Genomic DNA, 14,922 nt, shown 5'->3' with positions numbered 1-14,922 from the left:
CTTTTCCCACACCTGTGGGGTCGCGGGTGCGAACTGTGTCGCACATGTAAATTTGGCTCTGTTTTACGGCCGGGTGCCCTTGCTGACGCCAACCGTATATGGACGGATATAGTGTAGTGTGTTGTATTGTCTGAATATGAAGAGGAAAATGTTGGGACAAACACAAACACCCAGTCCCAGGGTCAGTCCCGGCCGGGAATCAAACCCGAGACCCTCTGAACCGAAGGCCTCAACCTTGACCATTCAGCCAATGAGTCGGACAACTGTACAGCCAACACACGGCACTAAAATACTTATTTTTGTCTGAACGAGTAAAATTTCTTTCAGTAAGGCAGCAATTACAAAGCTTTAGTCGAGCAGATAATAATAAGGCCCAATGTTTCCATTCTGCTGCTTAGTGCCGAGTTGCCGATCAAGAGAAACTCATTCGATAGGTCGATTTAAATCGAAGATTACTCGATTTTTCTCCAGCTGTTGTGAACAGCGCGTTGACGCCTGCTGTTCGGTGAACATTCAAGTCGGAATTTATATTTGCCGGACTAGATAGAAATGTACCAATATTTTTACTTAAACAGTCTTCCGCCCTGAAGAAAAAAAACACATGTTTAAATACTTATGTTACTCGTCCAATCGAAAAGTACTACAAAACAAAATTTTATAGAGAATGCAATTTCCGATCATTTATGTCTTACACAGTTTTACCGTACTGACTGTCTGTTAGGTCATCAGCCCAGAGGCTGGTTGGATCCTCAAATAGCACCACCAAAGGTTATGCGGTTATAAGGAAACCGCAAAAACCAATGGCAGCGCTAAATGAGGCGTACTAGGCAAGACGAGGAGTGAGGTAGTTTGCCATTGCGTTCCTCACTGGGTCAGAAAGTGCTATTGCAGCTAAAGAAATACAGAGTGTGTCTCTAAAATGTTAAGGTAAAAACTCAATAGTTTAGTTTTCTCGTAGAATGATACCAAACTGAGTTTTAAAAAGGCAAATTGCCTCAAATTTGGCATTTATTATTAGTATAATTATAAGTATAATTAGTAGAATTAAGTTGTTATAATAATAGAGGAACTGAAAGTCGTAAGTCTTTAGTACAAAATTTAGAATTTCTGATTCTCATTCATAAGCAGGGTGTTCCTACGAACCGTCGATTGATGACAATGTACGCCACAGTTTCGAGGTTCAGTGTAATTTTTTTATTTCTTGATTATGGACATACATGATTGCATTGTCGTTCACTTCTCCTTGCGTCATGATACTGCGTATGTAAGTTTTAAATCATCTTAAGGCGGAAAAAGAACGTTCTGATGTACATGTAAAAAATGGGTTTAGTTAAAGCGATCTTTAGCAGACTGAACTACCGCTGGAATAAATCACCCTTTCTGAAGTTTTGGATAAATCAGATCTAATTAATAAAATAATATATCCATATAACTCGCTTGTGAATGAGAATAAAGTAAACAAAATTTTACCGAGCTCGATAGCTGCATTCACTTAAATGTGTCTAGTATCCAGTGTTCGGGGGATAGTGAGTTCGAACCCTACTATCAGCAGCCCTTAAGATGGTTTTCCGTGGTTTCCTATTTTCACACCAGGAAAATGCTGGGGCTGTGCCTTAATTAAATCCACGGCCGCTTCCTTCCCATTCCTGGCCCTTTCCTGTCCCATCGTCGCCATAAGATCTATCTGTATCGGTTCGACGTAAAGCAACTTGTATTTTTTTTAAATCTTACTTGGCTCCTCAGGCCCCCGTTGCTGATTAGGGACAAAAATATATATTTTTCGTTCTGTTATTATCTCTTTTTTTTTCAATCGTCCTCCCTGATTGACAGAATTCTGGGTGTGGCGGGGGAGGGGTAGCTCGAGCACCGTAACAACCCCAAAGTCAGCGCCCCTGAGCTCTCTGCCATGACTCATGACTGTTATATTTATAATGCACTTCGTAAAGTATACTCAGAAATAGACAAAATCAAGCTCAGAAGTGATGTTCATAAATATAATATCATGTAAGATCCTTACGTCGCCGAAAACCTTCGATGTGTTAGTACGGGTGTCGGCGCGCGGGCAACGAAAGTGTGTCCAGCCGTTGCCTACGAGATACACGGTAGAGTTAGGCAGTGCAAGGATCACAGAAATCTATAACTGGTAAGTGCTTTCCTATGCCAGAGGACGCAAATATTTAGTGTCGTTTCACCGTATTTCTTTTTTTTCTTCCCGTAAAATTACATTTGTATTCGCCTCTGTGGTGTAGTGGTTAGTGTGATTAGTGCGATTCCCGGCCCTGTCACGAAATTTGAAAAGTGGTACGAGGGCTGGAACGGGGTCCACTCAGCCTCGGAAAGTCAACTGAGTAGAGGCGGGTTCGATTCCCACCTCAGCCATCCTCGAAGTGGTTTTCCGTGGTTACCCACTTCTCCTCCAGGCAAATGCCGGGATAGTACCTAACTCAAGGCCACGGCCGCTTCCTTCCCTCTTCCCTATCTGTCCTTTCCAATCTTCCCAACCCTCCACAAGGCCCCTGTTCAGCATAGCAGGTGAGGCTGCCTGGGCGAGGTACTGGTTATCCTCCACAGCTGTATCCTCCGACCCAAAGTCTGGCGCTCCAGGACACTACCCTTGAGGCGGTAGAGGTGGGATGCCTCGCTGAGTCCGAGGGAAAAACCGACCCTGGAGGATAAACGGATGAGGAAAGAAGAAGAAAATTAAATTCGTTCTAACAGGAATAAAGCTCCTAAATGACCAATTTTGGCATGCTTTTCTATTTGGTTTGCTTTTTGGTCAAGTTCAGATACCGTAAAACTGTTTTTTTCTGATTTCATCACCCGTATCCTACTTCTCAATTTACAGATTGTTTTCTGTAATCTGGTATTTAATTTTCTCATCCGTATATTTTTTAGATTTAACAGAGATACTTGTAGACTTTCCTTGATATAGAAACGAGACTTGTACTCCTTTTTCGTTTGTGGCTGACGTATGAAGATATGGTATGTTCATCGTTATCTGAATCGGAACTTTTACTAAATTTTGATGGCAATACATCAATTTTTGGGAGCTGGACGCTTCCTGCATTTGGCATTGTCCTGTTTGTAAACAGGATACACAATGAAAACAGAAGGAAGTTTGATTGATGTGCTTACACTGAAATCTGTTTCATGAGAAGAATTGCTAGGTACCTAAAGAGATCCTCCTATATCACCTTGCCTAGAAATAGTTTGCTTCCATTTCTCCCTTAAACCGCACTCGGAATGGGAACTGTGGAACGTCAATGTTCATGCTTTTTTAGTGTCATCCGAAATACAGAGAGGTACACAACAGTGCATCTTCTCAACCTCACAGACACTCCCCAACAGAAACCATATTCACAATAAATTGCACAAAATCAACACAGCATCACAATTACTCCGCACCTGACATCTAGCGGCCAAACCGTGAACACGGTCGGGCCGCTTTTTCAGCGGCAAATCAGTAGCTCTGTCCCAGCCTTGTATATCTCGTAGGCAACGGTCCAGCTGAGCAGCAGTGGGTTCTGTCCGTAAAAGGGCGAGTGACTCAACATCACGACCTATGGCGTGGGCGTCATTATGCTATTGGTTTACGCTGAGTTTACAGAACATAGAGCACAATGTGGAATAAATGCAAAGTTTACCTTCGTAATATCTTGCAGTATTATATAGTTTTGAAACTGTAGTTGCATTACACAAGAGATATGTAAATCCACCATCATCATTCGCAGAAACAAAATATTTGTCTTCCCACGGAGAAGCTGGTCGACTTTTAGCTACGCTGCTGCATTGAACTTGCTCAGCCATGATATGTAACTGCAATGCTCACTACTCGCAGCCGCTGCTCTATGACCTACTGCCCGCCCGATTTGAGCTTGGAGCAGCGAATGTGCGCGCAGACACAGAAGTCGCTGAACGCCGAGGTCTGTATTAGTGCGAAGTTAAACTACTAGGATGCAGGAGTTCTGGTAAGGAGACGATCTGCTCGACTAAGCGGTATGTTCCGAGCTGTCATTGGAGAGATGGCGTGGAATGTTACTAGTATAGGAATAAGCTTGAATGGATTTTTTAAAAGTAGGGAATGTTTATGACTGTTCTTTGGCGTCTGGTGAGAGCTAGGACACTTGTCAAGAAAATGGGAGAATTTGTGTTCAGAATCCTGAGCGCCTCATTTTCAGGTTTAAAAAAATTACCTTACGTGGCACCTAACTCAAAAACAATGTCTGGCATTGTTAAATAATGCAGTCAGCGTTTCAACGTTGGCTAGCGGAATTACAGGACATGACCGGTGTTTTATTTGTCGATTCTTCTACTTTCCGGTTATGACAGTATCCCATGAATTCGAGGAAAACTTGCTAGATGGTTGTTTTCCCTACTATATTCGGTAATTGATTTCACCCTTTTCGGACATTCCGTTATATGATATAAACTGCACTTCTGACCACAGAGGGTGCAAACGCATTCATTGTTTGGTTTATGAAAGGTGGTATTCCTGCAAATACAGTGATGAAAGCCATGTATGGCCAGCCTGGTAACAACATGCCTTTGCTCTTGACCTTCTTTAGTCCAGTTTCTGTCACATATAGCGCTTGTGCTGTAGAAATCCTCTTCTATCTCTTCTCTCTTCGCCTCTCTCTGTCGTTGAAGCTTCTGGCTTGATCTAGTAGCTGGCAAAGAGTGTTTTAATCGTATGTCTTCTATGAAGAAGGTTTCCCTCATAAGAACATAAACTAGCCTAGAAGGGGATGCCTTGCTCACACCCATAACCCTCTTCATGAAATACGCCTTCACTTTCTCAATTTCCATTAAGTCACTAAATGACAGCTTTTCCCATATTATTTCGATACCATAGGTGACTATTGGCTCTATTGCACTATGAAAGAGTTTCATCGCCGTATCAGTTGACAGCTGGGTTATATTTCTTATTTTATAAGTGGCTCTGATGGCCACTGCGGATTTTTCCTGAATATGTATCCTGAAGGAATTTCCTGTCGGTTGCATGGTGATTGCTAAGTACTTGTATTTCTTAACAACTTGAAGCGGTACACCTTCTAGCATTATATTGTCTTTTGCTGCTAAAGCACTATCACCCTTAATGAGAGAATGAGGATTTGGGGAGCGATACAGAAAAGATGGCATAAACTTATTCGTGATGATATTCCGCAGGGCGTCCATAACTTCCCGTTCATTTCTGTTTAGCAGCCAGTGCTGATTCCATTTACTTGACTCCGGGGGGTGGGGGGATTCAAAGGAGAAGACAAAAGAATTACAGCATATTATATCCTGATACAAACAAATACATTTTTAAACAGAATCGTACAAGTTCGCGAACTTTACAGCTAAATATCATTAGGAGGGCCTAATTAAGTTAGTTTTAAATATATGCAGTTAACTTACATGTTTCACACGAGACGAATTCGCCGAGGTTTCTGTAAGGTATAACTGTGGACTATAAGCATCTGTTGTTTTTTCCTCTATCTCGATTGACATCTTCACATAAGCTTGAAGTGTATCCTGGCCCATTCTGTTTCTGTTTATCCTCCTCTCTCTATTGACCTATTCATAGTGCTGAATTACTTTTCTACATCTGCGGTGGAAACAGGAATGCACAACACTCATTCAGCAAGTGTCTTTAGAGACCTAATATCGAAACTTAAAGGAAGTAACATCTCTGCCAGATTCTGGTCCATTGCGAGCCATATACTTCAATAAAAGCATCAACATTTTTGAGCCCCTATAATAAGTGCCGTTCTTTACAGTCATTTTCTGTAAGTCGCTGAAAAGTTTAAAAATTCATAATACGAAATTAACTTCACAACCTTTGCTGTATTCTACAGATCACGTTCGTTACAAATTGTTTTGCATTTTGCATTTTTTTCTCCTCTTCATTCAAACACACACTTTTCACTTTTGCTGCAGCCATCTCTAGATTTTTAATTTTATGTACTACTTAGTTTTCATCATCTTTCTTACAGTTATTATCTGTGCTTCTGAAGTGATCCATAGTTCCAGACACAAGAACAGGAAGTTGTGAAATTGTAAGTGATCGTTTTTGCAGGATCTTGCTTACGTTTGAGATAGAATATAATGTTTCGTGTACAATCACCAAACCTACTAAGAAATTGTAATTCATCCATTCTAATAGAATTGCCCCCCACCAAACTTGACACATCAGCACCATCCTTTTGTATATGTTAATAATATGCTTTTTGTTGCTGATTGCTTTACGTCGCACCGACGCAGATAGGTCTTATGGCGACGATGGAACAGGAAAAGCCTAGGAATGCGAAGGAAGCGGCCGTGGCCTTAATTAGGGTACAGCCCCAGCATTTGCCTAGTGTGAAAATGGGGAACCACGGAAAACCATCTTCAGGGCTGCCGACAGTGAGATTTGAACCCACTATCTCCCGGATGCGAGCTCACAGCTGCGCGCCCCTAACCGCACGGCCAACTCGCCCGGTTAATAATATGCAATGCACATCTTGTCTTGGGATGTTTGTTTCTACAATTGGTAGCAGCAATCGACAAAACACGTGCTCTGCAGTGAATATATATGACAGTTCATTTTTTTTCATTCCTTCGCAGTTCGAGCGCGGACCACTGAAATTGGAAGCTCCATCAAACGAACACTATACTAATTTATCGTACGATAGATTTCGTTCTTTAGCTTATTATCAATACCTGTAGATTCAGCACGGGTATTCTTCAATTCTATCATACACAGACATTTTCCTTAACGTCAACAGGGGATTTTGCAGCATACCGAACGAACAAGGACTGCTCACTAGAGTTACTTACATTAGTCGATTCATTTCCCATTATAGAAAAGTATCTGCTGTGGAGAAACATTTCGTCTGGAGCGTATTAAACTTCACCAATACAGTTTACTAGTTCTGAGGCTGTATTCATGCTAACAAATGTAGATCGTGTACTTTTGAGGCTTAATTCAATTTTCAAGGTCACTGTTATTTTTTTTTTTTTGAAGTATTCTATCAATTATCGGTTCATGCTTTAATGTACTGGCGATCTGTTTGACATGAATATATCTTATGGCTGGGAGTCATCCGAAAATTTGTGTATGGTAACGCGACAAAAACCGAGCTCGATAGCTGCAGTCACTTAAGCGCGGCCATTGTCCAGTATTCGGGAGATAGTAGGTTCGAACCCCACTGTCGGCAGCCCTGAAAATGGTTTTCCGTGGTTTCCCATTTTCACACCAGGCAAATGCTGGGGCTGTACCTTAATTAAGGCCACGGCCGCTGCCTTCCCACTCCTAGTTCTTCCCTGTCCCACCGTCGCCATAAGACCTGTCTGTGTCGGTGCGACGTAAAGCAAAAAAAAAAAAAAAAAAACCGCGACAAAATGTGTGACGGAAGTGACGTCACATTAGATGCTGCGGATTTGTATGCATAGTGTGTGTTGAAATGGAAAGTGTACCGTCAGTGACGGTAAATACTTTTAATATGACAATACCGGACAGCTTGCTGTTTTCAGCGAGAAAGTCCATGGTGCTGCTACCTACTTGGTTTGGCGTAACCAACTCTTCAATAACATATTGCCACTGTATGATTCTTGGCGCACTGGCGTGTTGTTTAGAATGTATCAGTGTTTGTCACTAAATAATCTTACATTGCAGTTATATTCCAAGGAAAGTGTTATGCGCTGAACAAATTACCCAGCAAGATAATGGCATGGGAACTGATAAGCACTGCAAGTATTAAAAAAGTCATGACCTCACATCTATGTTGAGGTTACATTCTATTCACCTTATATTGATAAATCAATCAAATATTCTACTAAAATGTTAGTGGGACGTTAAACCAATAACATTAACAAATATGGAACTCTAATATGCTCAAACTTGAGGGTCCGCATTGTTAAAAAGTACCATAAATTTTTACAATTGAAAACTTGTGGGCCTGTAGCGTAATAGTTATCGCGGTAGTATTGAAATTGAAGGCCATGAGTTTCGAATCTAGTCAGGTTCTTTTTACCGTCAGAAAATAATAATAATAATAATAATAATAATAATAATAATAATAATAATAATAATAATAATAATAATTTCATTTACGTCCCACTAACTACTTCTGCGGTTTTCGGATTCGCCGATGTGCTGGAATATGGTCCCGCAGGAATTATTTTACGTGCCAGTAAATCTACCTACAAGACGCTGGCGTAATTGAGCGGTGTCAAATACCACCGTACTGAGCCAGGATCGAACCTGCCAAATTCGGATCAGAAGGCCAGCACCTTAACCGTCTGACCCACTCAGACCGGCGTAAGAAAATTATTTCAGTCTATTATTGGCATAGACTTGAGCACCAGTCCAACCAATTCAATACGTATGTATGGTAATTATTCGTGCATGAATCTGTGAAAGAGACTTTAGGAAATTATGAAAACTTCCTTGTCAGGAACATCGCAGTTCATTCACGTAACCCCAATATGTATTATGTATATACAGATTTTGTATTTCTGTCTTAAGACTTAAAACAGAAAATTCTAAATAGAAGAAAAAGCGAGATAGCAGCGTGAGGTTAGTTCCCCTGTCGAGTTCGGGAAGATAGGCAGCACCGAAGAAGAAGAAGAAGAAGAAGAAGAAGAAGAAGAAGAAGAAGTAAAAATAATGGACCAATACTCCTGTTCCTAAATTCCAACTTATCTTTCCCGAAATCTTAATAAATCATGCATGTTGCCATTGATGCTTTCACGGCCCGTACTTATAGACATGATATAGGCTTTTGGACTTTGACGTGTCAAGAAAATAAGGTGAAATTCTTTACGTTTCGTAGAGAACTTTGCTCTGCGTCATCAGAAGGAAATCTCGACTGTTCATGAGAAAAGTTTCTAAAGGAATGAGAATGAATGAATTCTTCGTTTGTTCTACCACACTGCTCAGTCAAAGGATATTGTTGCTACCGCAAGTGTATAAGAATAAATCGGCAGTGAACGTGAGTTCAAAAGTGGGAGCGTACATTAAGTAGGCTGCTAATGGTTATATTTTGATCGGAATCGGGGTGCTGCATTTTGAAAATACTGCGAGACGTTTAAAAACTGATCTTGAAGCTGTACGAGAACGCGGCGGTGTACTCATAATGGTGCCTTTTATTAAGTTTGGGAAAGCTACGGGAAGTCCGGAGAAATTAGACAAACACGCGCATTGTGAAAAGCATGTGAAAGTAGTCGCTCTTGATACTTGTAGGTTCCAAGTATCAAATAATCCTGTCCATGCACAATTAACCAGAGTAGCGAAGAAAAGCGTTGTTTCTTTGGAAAGAAAAACAATAACATATGAGATTTCGACTTCTTCATTATAAATTAAATGGCGTATGGCTTTTAGTGCCGGGAGTGTCCGAGGACATGTTCGGCTCGCCAGGTGCAGGTCTTTTGATTTGACCCCCGTAGGCGACCTGCGCGTCATGATGAGGATGAAATTATAATGAAGACAACACATACACCCAGCCCCCGTGCCAGTGAAATTAAACAATGATGGTTAAAATTCTCGGGAATCGAACCCGGGACCCCTGTGACCAAAGGCCACCACGCTAACCATTTAGCCATGGAGCCGGACTTTCTTCATTATGAAAACACAATACCTTCACAGAGAACTGAGCACAGACCAACAGACTCACTCCGCGCCGGGAAGAGAATAGCTGTCAGGAATGTCGATCATGGAGAATCCATAAACAACGTTGAATTCGTCAAGTACTTATTATAAGAAGTGAATTTAAAAATAAGTTAATTGTTGTCAAAACGGATTTTGTGATTGTCGAGTTTTAATGGAGTAAAACAAAACTTACACTCATATATCAAAGCTCAATAACCCAGTTAATCATCAGTTGTCCGGCCCCGCGGTGTAGGGTGCAACGCGTGCGCCTGTTACCCGGGGGCCCCTAGTTCGATTCCCAGCTGGGTCAGGGGTTTTTAATTGCACATGATTAATATCCCTGACCTGGGGATTGGGTGTTTGTGTCGTCCTTAACGTTCCTTTCCTCAAATTCAACACTGCACTTCCTCATTCAAATTACACGCAGGTTCATATCACATGGTGCAAGTAGAGGCAAAAGATCTCTATAGGTCAACGCCCCGAACAAATAGCATTTAAAAAATTAAAAAATCATCAGTTTGATTGTTGTTTTATTTTAACTTCATTTCTTGTGTTCCTTGTAGAGAAACGGTTTGCACAAGCACGGGAGATTCGTGTTAAATTACATAGTTTCTCAAGGGTCTGAAAAATACGTACTTCTTGCTAACCGAAAAATTATGATTGATAATGCAAGTACATGTTCCGGTCTCGGTATCAATTTGTATTATACTGCGGCTGAAACCTCGAGGTGTGGGGGGTCGTCTTCGCGAGGGTGATTATCCCCCCACCCGGGCCACCCTCTGAAATCATCACTACCGAGCTCGATAGCTGCAGTCGCTTAAGTGCGGCCAGTATCCAGTATTCGGGAGATAGTAGGTTCGAACCCCACTGTCGGCAACCCTGAAAATGGTTTTCCGTGGTTTCCCATTTTCACACCAGGCAAATGCTGGGGCTGTACCTTAATTAAGGCCACGGCCGCTTCCTTCCAACTCCTAGCCCTTTCCTGTCCCATCGTCGCCATAAGACCTATCTGTGTCGGTGCGACGTAAAGCAACTAGCAAAAAAAAGAATCATCACTGCTAGCAGCAACTGCATAACACAAATCTAACCTCGATCGTTCTCTAATGTATCTTTCTCGTATAAATATAACCGGATATATGTCGCGCGAATATTTGATAGAGTTGTGACTTCTTTGGTGAGCACGGCTCCTTTCATCCCTTACTCACGGGACATATTCATGCAGTTAGAATGTTAAACATAAACACTGTTTAGCATCTAAATATCCGTTGAATCGTCATCCCTGAATGGTTTAAAACTCAAATTAAGCATACACCAATGTTTGTCAGTTCATTTTCCCCTCCATTCTACAATATAATTTATTAACTGCAGAATATGCCAATATACGGTATGCAAAAATTATTCTTCATGTGATAGTCTATATTAAGGTTCTTTTTTATTTTTTTTATTTTTACAAGTTGCTTTACGTCGCACCGACACAGATATGTCTTACGACGACGTTGGGACAGGAAAGGGCTAGAAGTGGGAAGGAAGCAGCCGTGGCCTTACCTAAGGTACAGCCCCAGCATTTGCCTGGTGTTAAAATAAGAAACCAAGGAAATCCATCTTCAGGGCTGTCGACACTGGGGGTCGAACACACTATCCCCCGAATACTGGATACTGGCCGCACTTAAGCGACTGCAGCTATCGATTTCCGTGATATATTAAGTAACATACATTGTCTAGCAATAGATGTTTCGATTAGACCTGAGACGGAAGTGACGAAATAAAGAAGTAAATAAAATACGAAGAGGAAAGTATTTTTTTAAAGCTCTTTAGGGCTCCTGAATTATTATTTGTCAATTGTTCGGCTAACGGTTTTGCGGTGTCTATTTTGTCTTCTTTGCCACCACTGTTCGATGCTAGTTTGCGAGTCGGCATGAGGTGGTAGGAACTCCACTCACCGCATAGCCTAGAGAGGCGCGCGGTAATGTTTTTGATTGCACGCAGCTCATCGTGGACGTGTAGGCTGTGCGCGTGCGAGGTGCAAGCGGCATGGCGTTCTCACGCCGGTTCAGCCGCCCACCGGCACTATACAATATATGGCCTGTGTGACCCGGCTTAACTCAATCAGTGAGGCTTCCGGTTGCGTCACTTGCCGTATCACACTGTCCAAATCTGTGTTGAAGAGTACATACCCATATGTTCCCCAGACTGGCCTGCAGATGTTAGTATCAGGTTCAGTTTCTAAATGGAGTGTAAAGTATGCTTTGTATTGTTCCATGAGAACATTTTACCAATTACTGTTTTCCATCAGCTGTTAACAGATCACCAGAAGGAACTCATATTAGAATATGGAACTGGACTGAATTCTTGAAATGCTATTTGTCTCAGTTTCTGTGTCTGTCTCGTGACGTGAGTGTATTGAAGCTGTTGCGGTTCGATTCTCGCTCATTACTACTTGTAAGAATACCTATAGTCAAGTGGATTCACTAGTCTTTTCCCACATATTGAAAGATGCATTCATTTTCATCTCTTCGTAACCATAAAGATAATTTTTCACCACTAATGTATTTTTTCTTTTGTTTTGTAGCCCTATTCAGTCCTCCTCCTACATTGTGGATTCAAACCATACAGCAAATGACTTCCTCACCTTCCCCGAATAAATAACGTAAGCAAATGCCTGAATAAGTACTTTTATGTGCATGCATATGTGTTGTATACATGCGTGTATGTTTGTAAAAAAAATTGTGTAGTTATAACGCGTGCGTGATCAACTTCCCCCAACCCTACCTCGCACTTACAATTTGGAAAAGAAATATGAATCTTGAATCACGTCTTGGATCATTATTTTATATCATTTATATATTATTTCAACCTATAGACGTAACTTTCTAGAAAGGCCCACCTTACATTGTAAGGAATGAAATAGCAAAAACAAAAACACAGGTCAGGCAATTTCGAAACAAGGAGGATTGAAAAGAACAGACAGATATCTTCTCGTTTACAGAACCGGACCTCATATTATCTCTTTTTTCCCCTGGCGATAGAAAGAGTAGTTCAAGGCGAGAATGGAGCGAAAAACCGAGCAAAGGAGAGTATCGCATGAAATTAATACATTCATCTTCAGTTTCGCTTCTGTTACCTGGGCCATCGATTCTACGACTGCCATTGTCTACTGTAATACCATCACCACCTACTTTGGCTACTTCCTCGCCTCGGTTTCCACTTTCGATTGTGCCCCAAGTTGCACTTTCAATATATACAGAACCTCATCACAAAGCGCAACATGTGGTAAGAAATGACGAAGTGACTGCCAGAGTGATGCATTTTTCGCGAGTGCCTGTGCCTCATATGTAGTCCAAGTAGAATACTAGAAAAATGTTTTTCATCAAATTTGTCCTGGATATGCAAGTTCTCTTAGGCAAGCTCCTGGGGAGAGTCAGCTTAATGTGGAACACTAAAAACACCCACCGCGTAAGATACAATTCTCATTTTCTGTCCTTAAAATTTGATGTTTAGACTAATGTAACACAAGAGATTTGAATGGCATTGAAACGATAAAAATGAGCCATTGTTCTTAAAGACTCTCCGTTAAGGTCCAGTCTCTTTCCCACCCCACTATCGTTGAAAACCTGTGTGTGTTAGTTTGACGGTAAACAACAAGTAAAGAAGCAAAAGGAAAACCTATCTGTCATGGCAAACGGAAAAAAGACTGTTATGTTCATTACTGAAGTCATCATTATAATAAGCGAGTTAAGTTGTCGCAAATGTATTGCTATCAGGCCTACAATAGATAATTCCAAAAACATGCGGGCTGTGTGGTACATAGTTCTGTAGCAGTTATCCGTATGTGAAGTACCGATACCATTCTTGTTTGGTGTGTGATTCAATTCTGTAGCACTACCCTCACATTTCCTGTTTTAGTTTCTCTTTTGGATGCATGGCTTGTGCGATGAAATTACTGTATTTATAAAATGACTAGCAAGATACCCGTGCTTCGCTACGGTATTATACTGAAATTTACAATTGAATTTTTATTGTTTTAGATATATAATCCGCCGAAGTTCGCGATCTGACTCGTTTTCTGCGAGAATCCGCCAAAATTCGCGATCTGACTCGTTTTCTAATAGATTACGGTATGTTTCCTCCCATTTTTCAATCTTTCATTCCAGCAATCGATTTCGTACTTCCCGGGCTAGGTCCAGATATTCCACCCGGTCAGTTGGGTCCCTAAATCTTTGCCATCTCTTCCTATAAGCGTTTTTAATATGAATCAAATCCTTCAGGAGATCCGGCTTGGTGTCGTCTTGGGTGCCTTTGCGGTACTGAACCCGCGGCCGGACTGCATTCTTAGTCATTACACGTCCAGGACCCGTTTCCAGGGTGGTCCGCACATTTGACAACGGTCCAGAACATTACTATTATTATTATTATTATTATTATTATTATTATTATTATTATTATTATTATTATTATTATTATTAAAATATGTTCTCGACCCCAGAGCAAGATGCAAGACCGCTACGTGGCGGTAAATTACATCTGCTGCCAGTGTCATTGTTACAATGTGACCAGCACCATTGTCGCGCGTAGGCAAGTGTGCGGGATTTCTGCCGACACCAATGACATCTTCCGTGCATTATTGACCTTATTATAGAGGTGAACAATTTGACAGTCCATCTCATTCCTATCGTTTATTTCAAATGTGTTTAAATATTTATTTATATGCCAGGAGAATCTACTGTAATCTAAGAACGTTCTCCGAATGAAAAGATGGCTGTTGAAAACGAACCCAGGAAAGATTAAAAAATGATCGGTTTATGATCAGAATAAGTACATCGAAACTATATAGCCTGTTTCCAGTCATTCGACAGGGTAGGAAATGGAATGAATAAAGCCCCATCTAACGGCGACAATAGGAATTGTGCCGGCTGCCGAAGCACACCTCTGGGGCAATGATCGATGAATGACAAATGAAATGAAATTTGGACAGTGTTGCTTGAATGAATGATGACAGGGAAAATCGGAGTATCCGGAGAAAAACCTGTCCCGCCTCCGTTTTGTCCAGCACGAATATCACATGGAGTGACCGGGATTTGAACCACGGAACCCAGCTGCGAGAGGCCGGCGCGCTGCCGCCTGAGCAACGGAGGCTCCTTATAAGTACATTTTGAACTGTAAAATCAATTGGTCTCACCTCCTTTTACACCCCACCGCCGTTAAGTTAATTTACCCCCCACCAAAAAATAAATAATAGAAGGCGTGTTTCTTTATGTTGAAAGGAGATTCCAAACACCATTGTTCACGTCTGTTACCTTCAATTTTGAGATGTA

At 41.3% G+C, this 14,922-nt stretch overlaps 1 protein-coding gene across 7 annotated transcripts in view; it reads left to right on the top strand.

Annotated features, from left to right (window-relative positions):
• The window catches only part of LOC136864684 (uncharacterized), a 281,939-nt gene that overhangs the window by 147,176 nt on the left and 119,841 nt on the right, over nt 1-14,922 (top strand). For 5 of the 7 annotated variants that reach the window (XM_068225896.1, XM_068225900.1, XM_068225899.1 and 2 more), the window contains one exon: nt 12,180-12,257. The exons of the other annotated variants lie outside the window; for them this stretch is intronic. In XM_068225896.1, coding sequence (XP_068081997.1) covers nt 12,180-12,256 — 77 coding nt within the window. In that variant the 3' untranslated portion in view covers nt 12,257. The remainder of the gene's footprint in view (nt 1-12,179; nt 12,258-14,922) is intronic. 7 annotated transcript variants of the gene reach the window in all.

Source organism: Anabrus simplex, chromosome 2 (assembly GCF_040414725.1).
Source record: "Anabrus simplex isolate iqAnaSimp1 chromosome 2, ASM4041472v1, whole genome shotgun sequence".
Classification (NCBI taxonomy): domain Eukaryota; kingdom Metazoa; phylum Arthropoda; class Insecta; order Orthoptera; family Tettigoniidae; genus Anabrus; species Anabrus simplex.
Note: the sequence above shows the minus strand (reverse complement) of the source record. Positions and strands in the feature narration are given on the sequence as shown.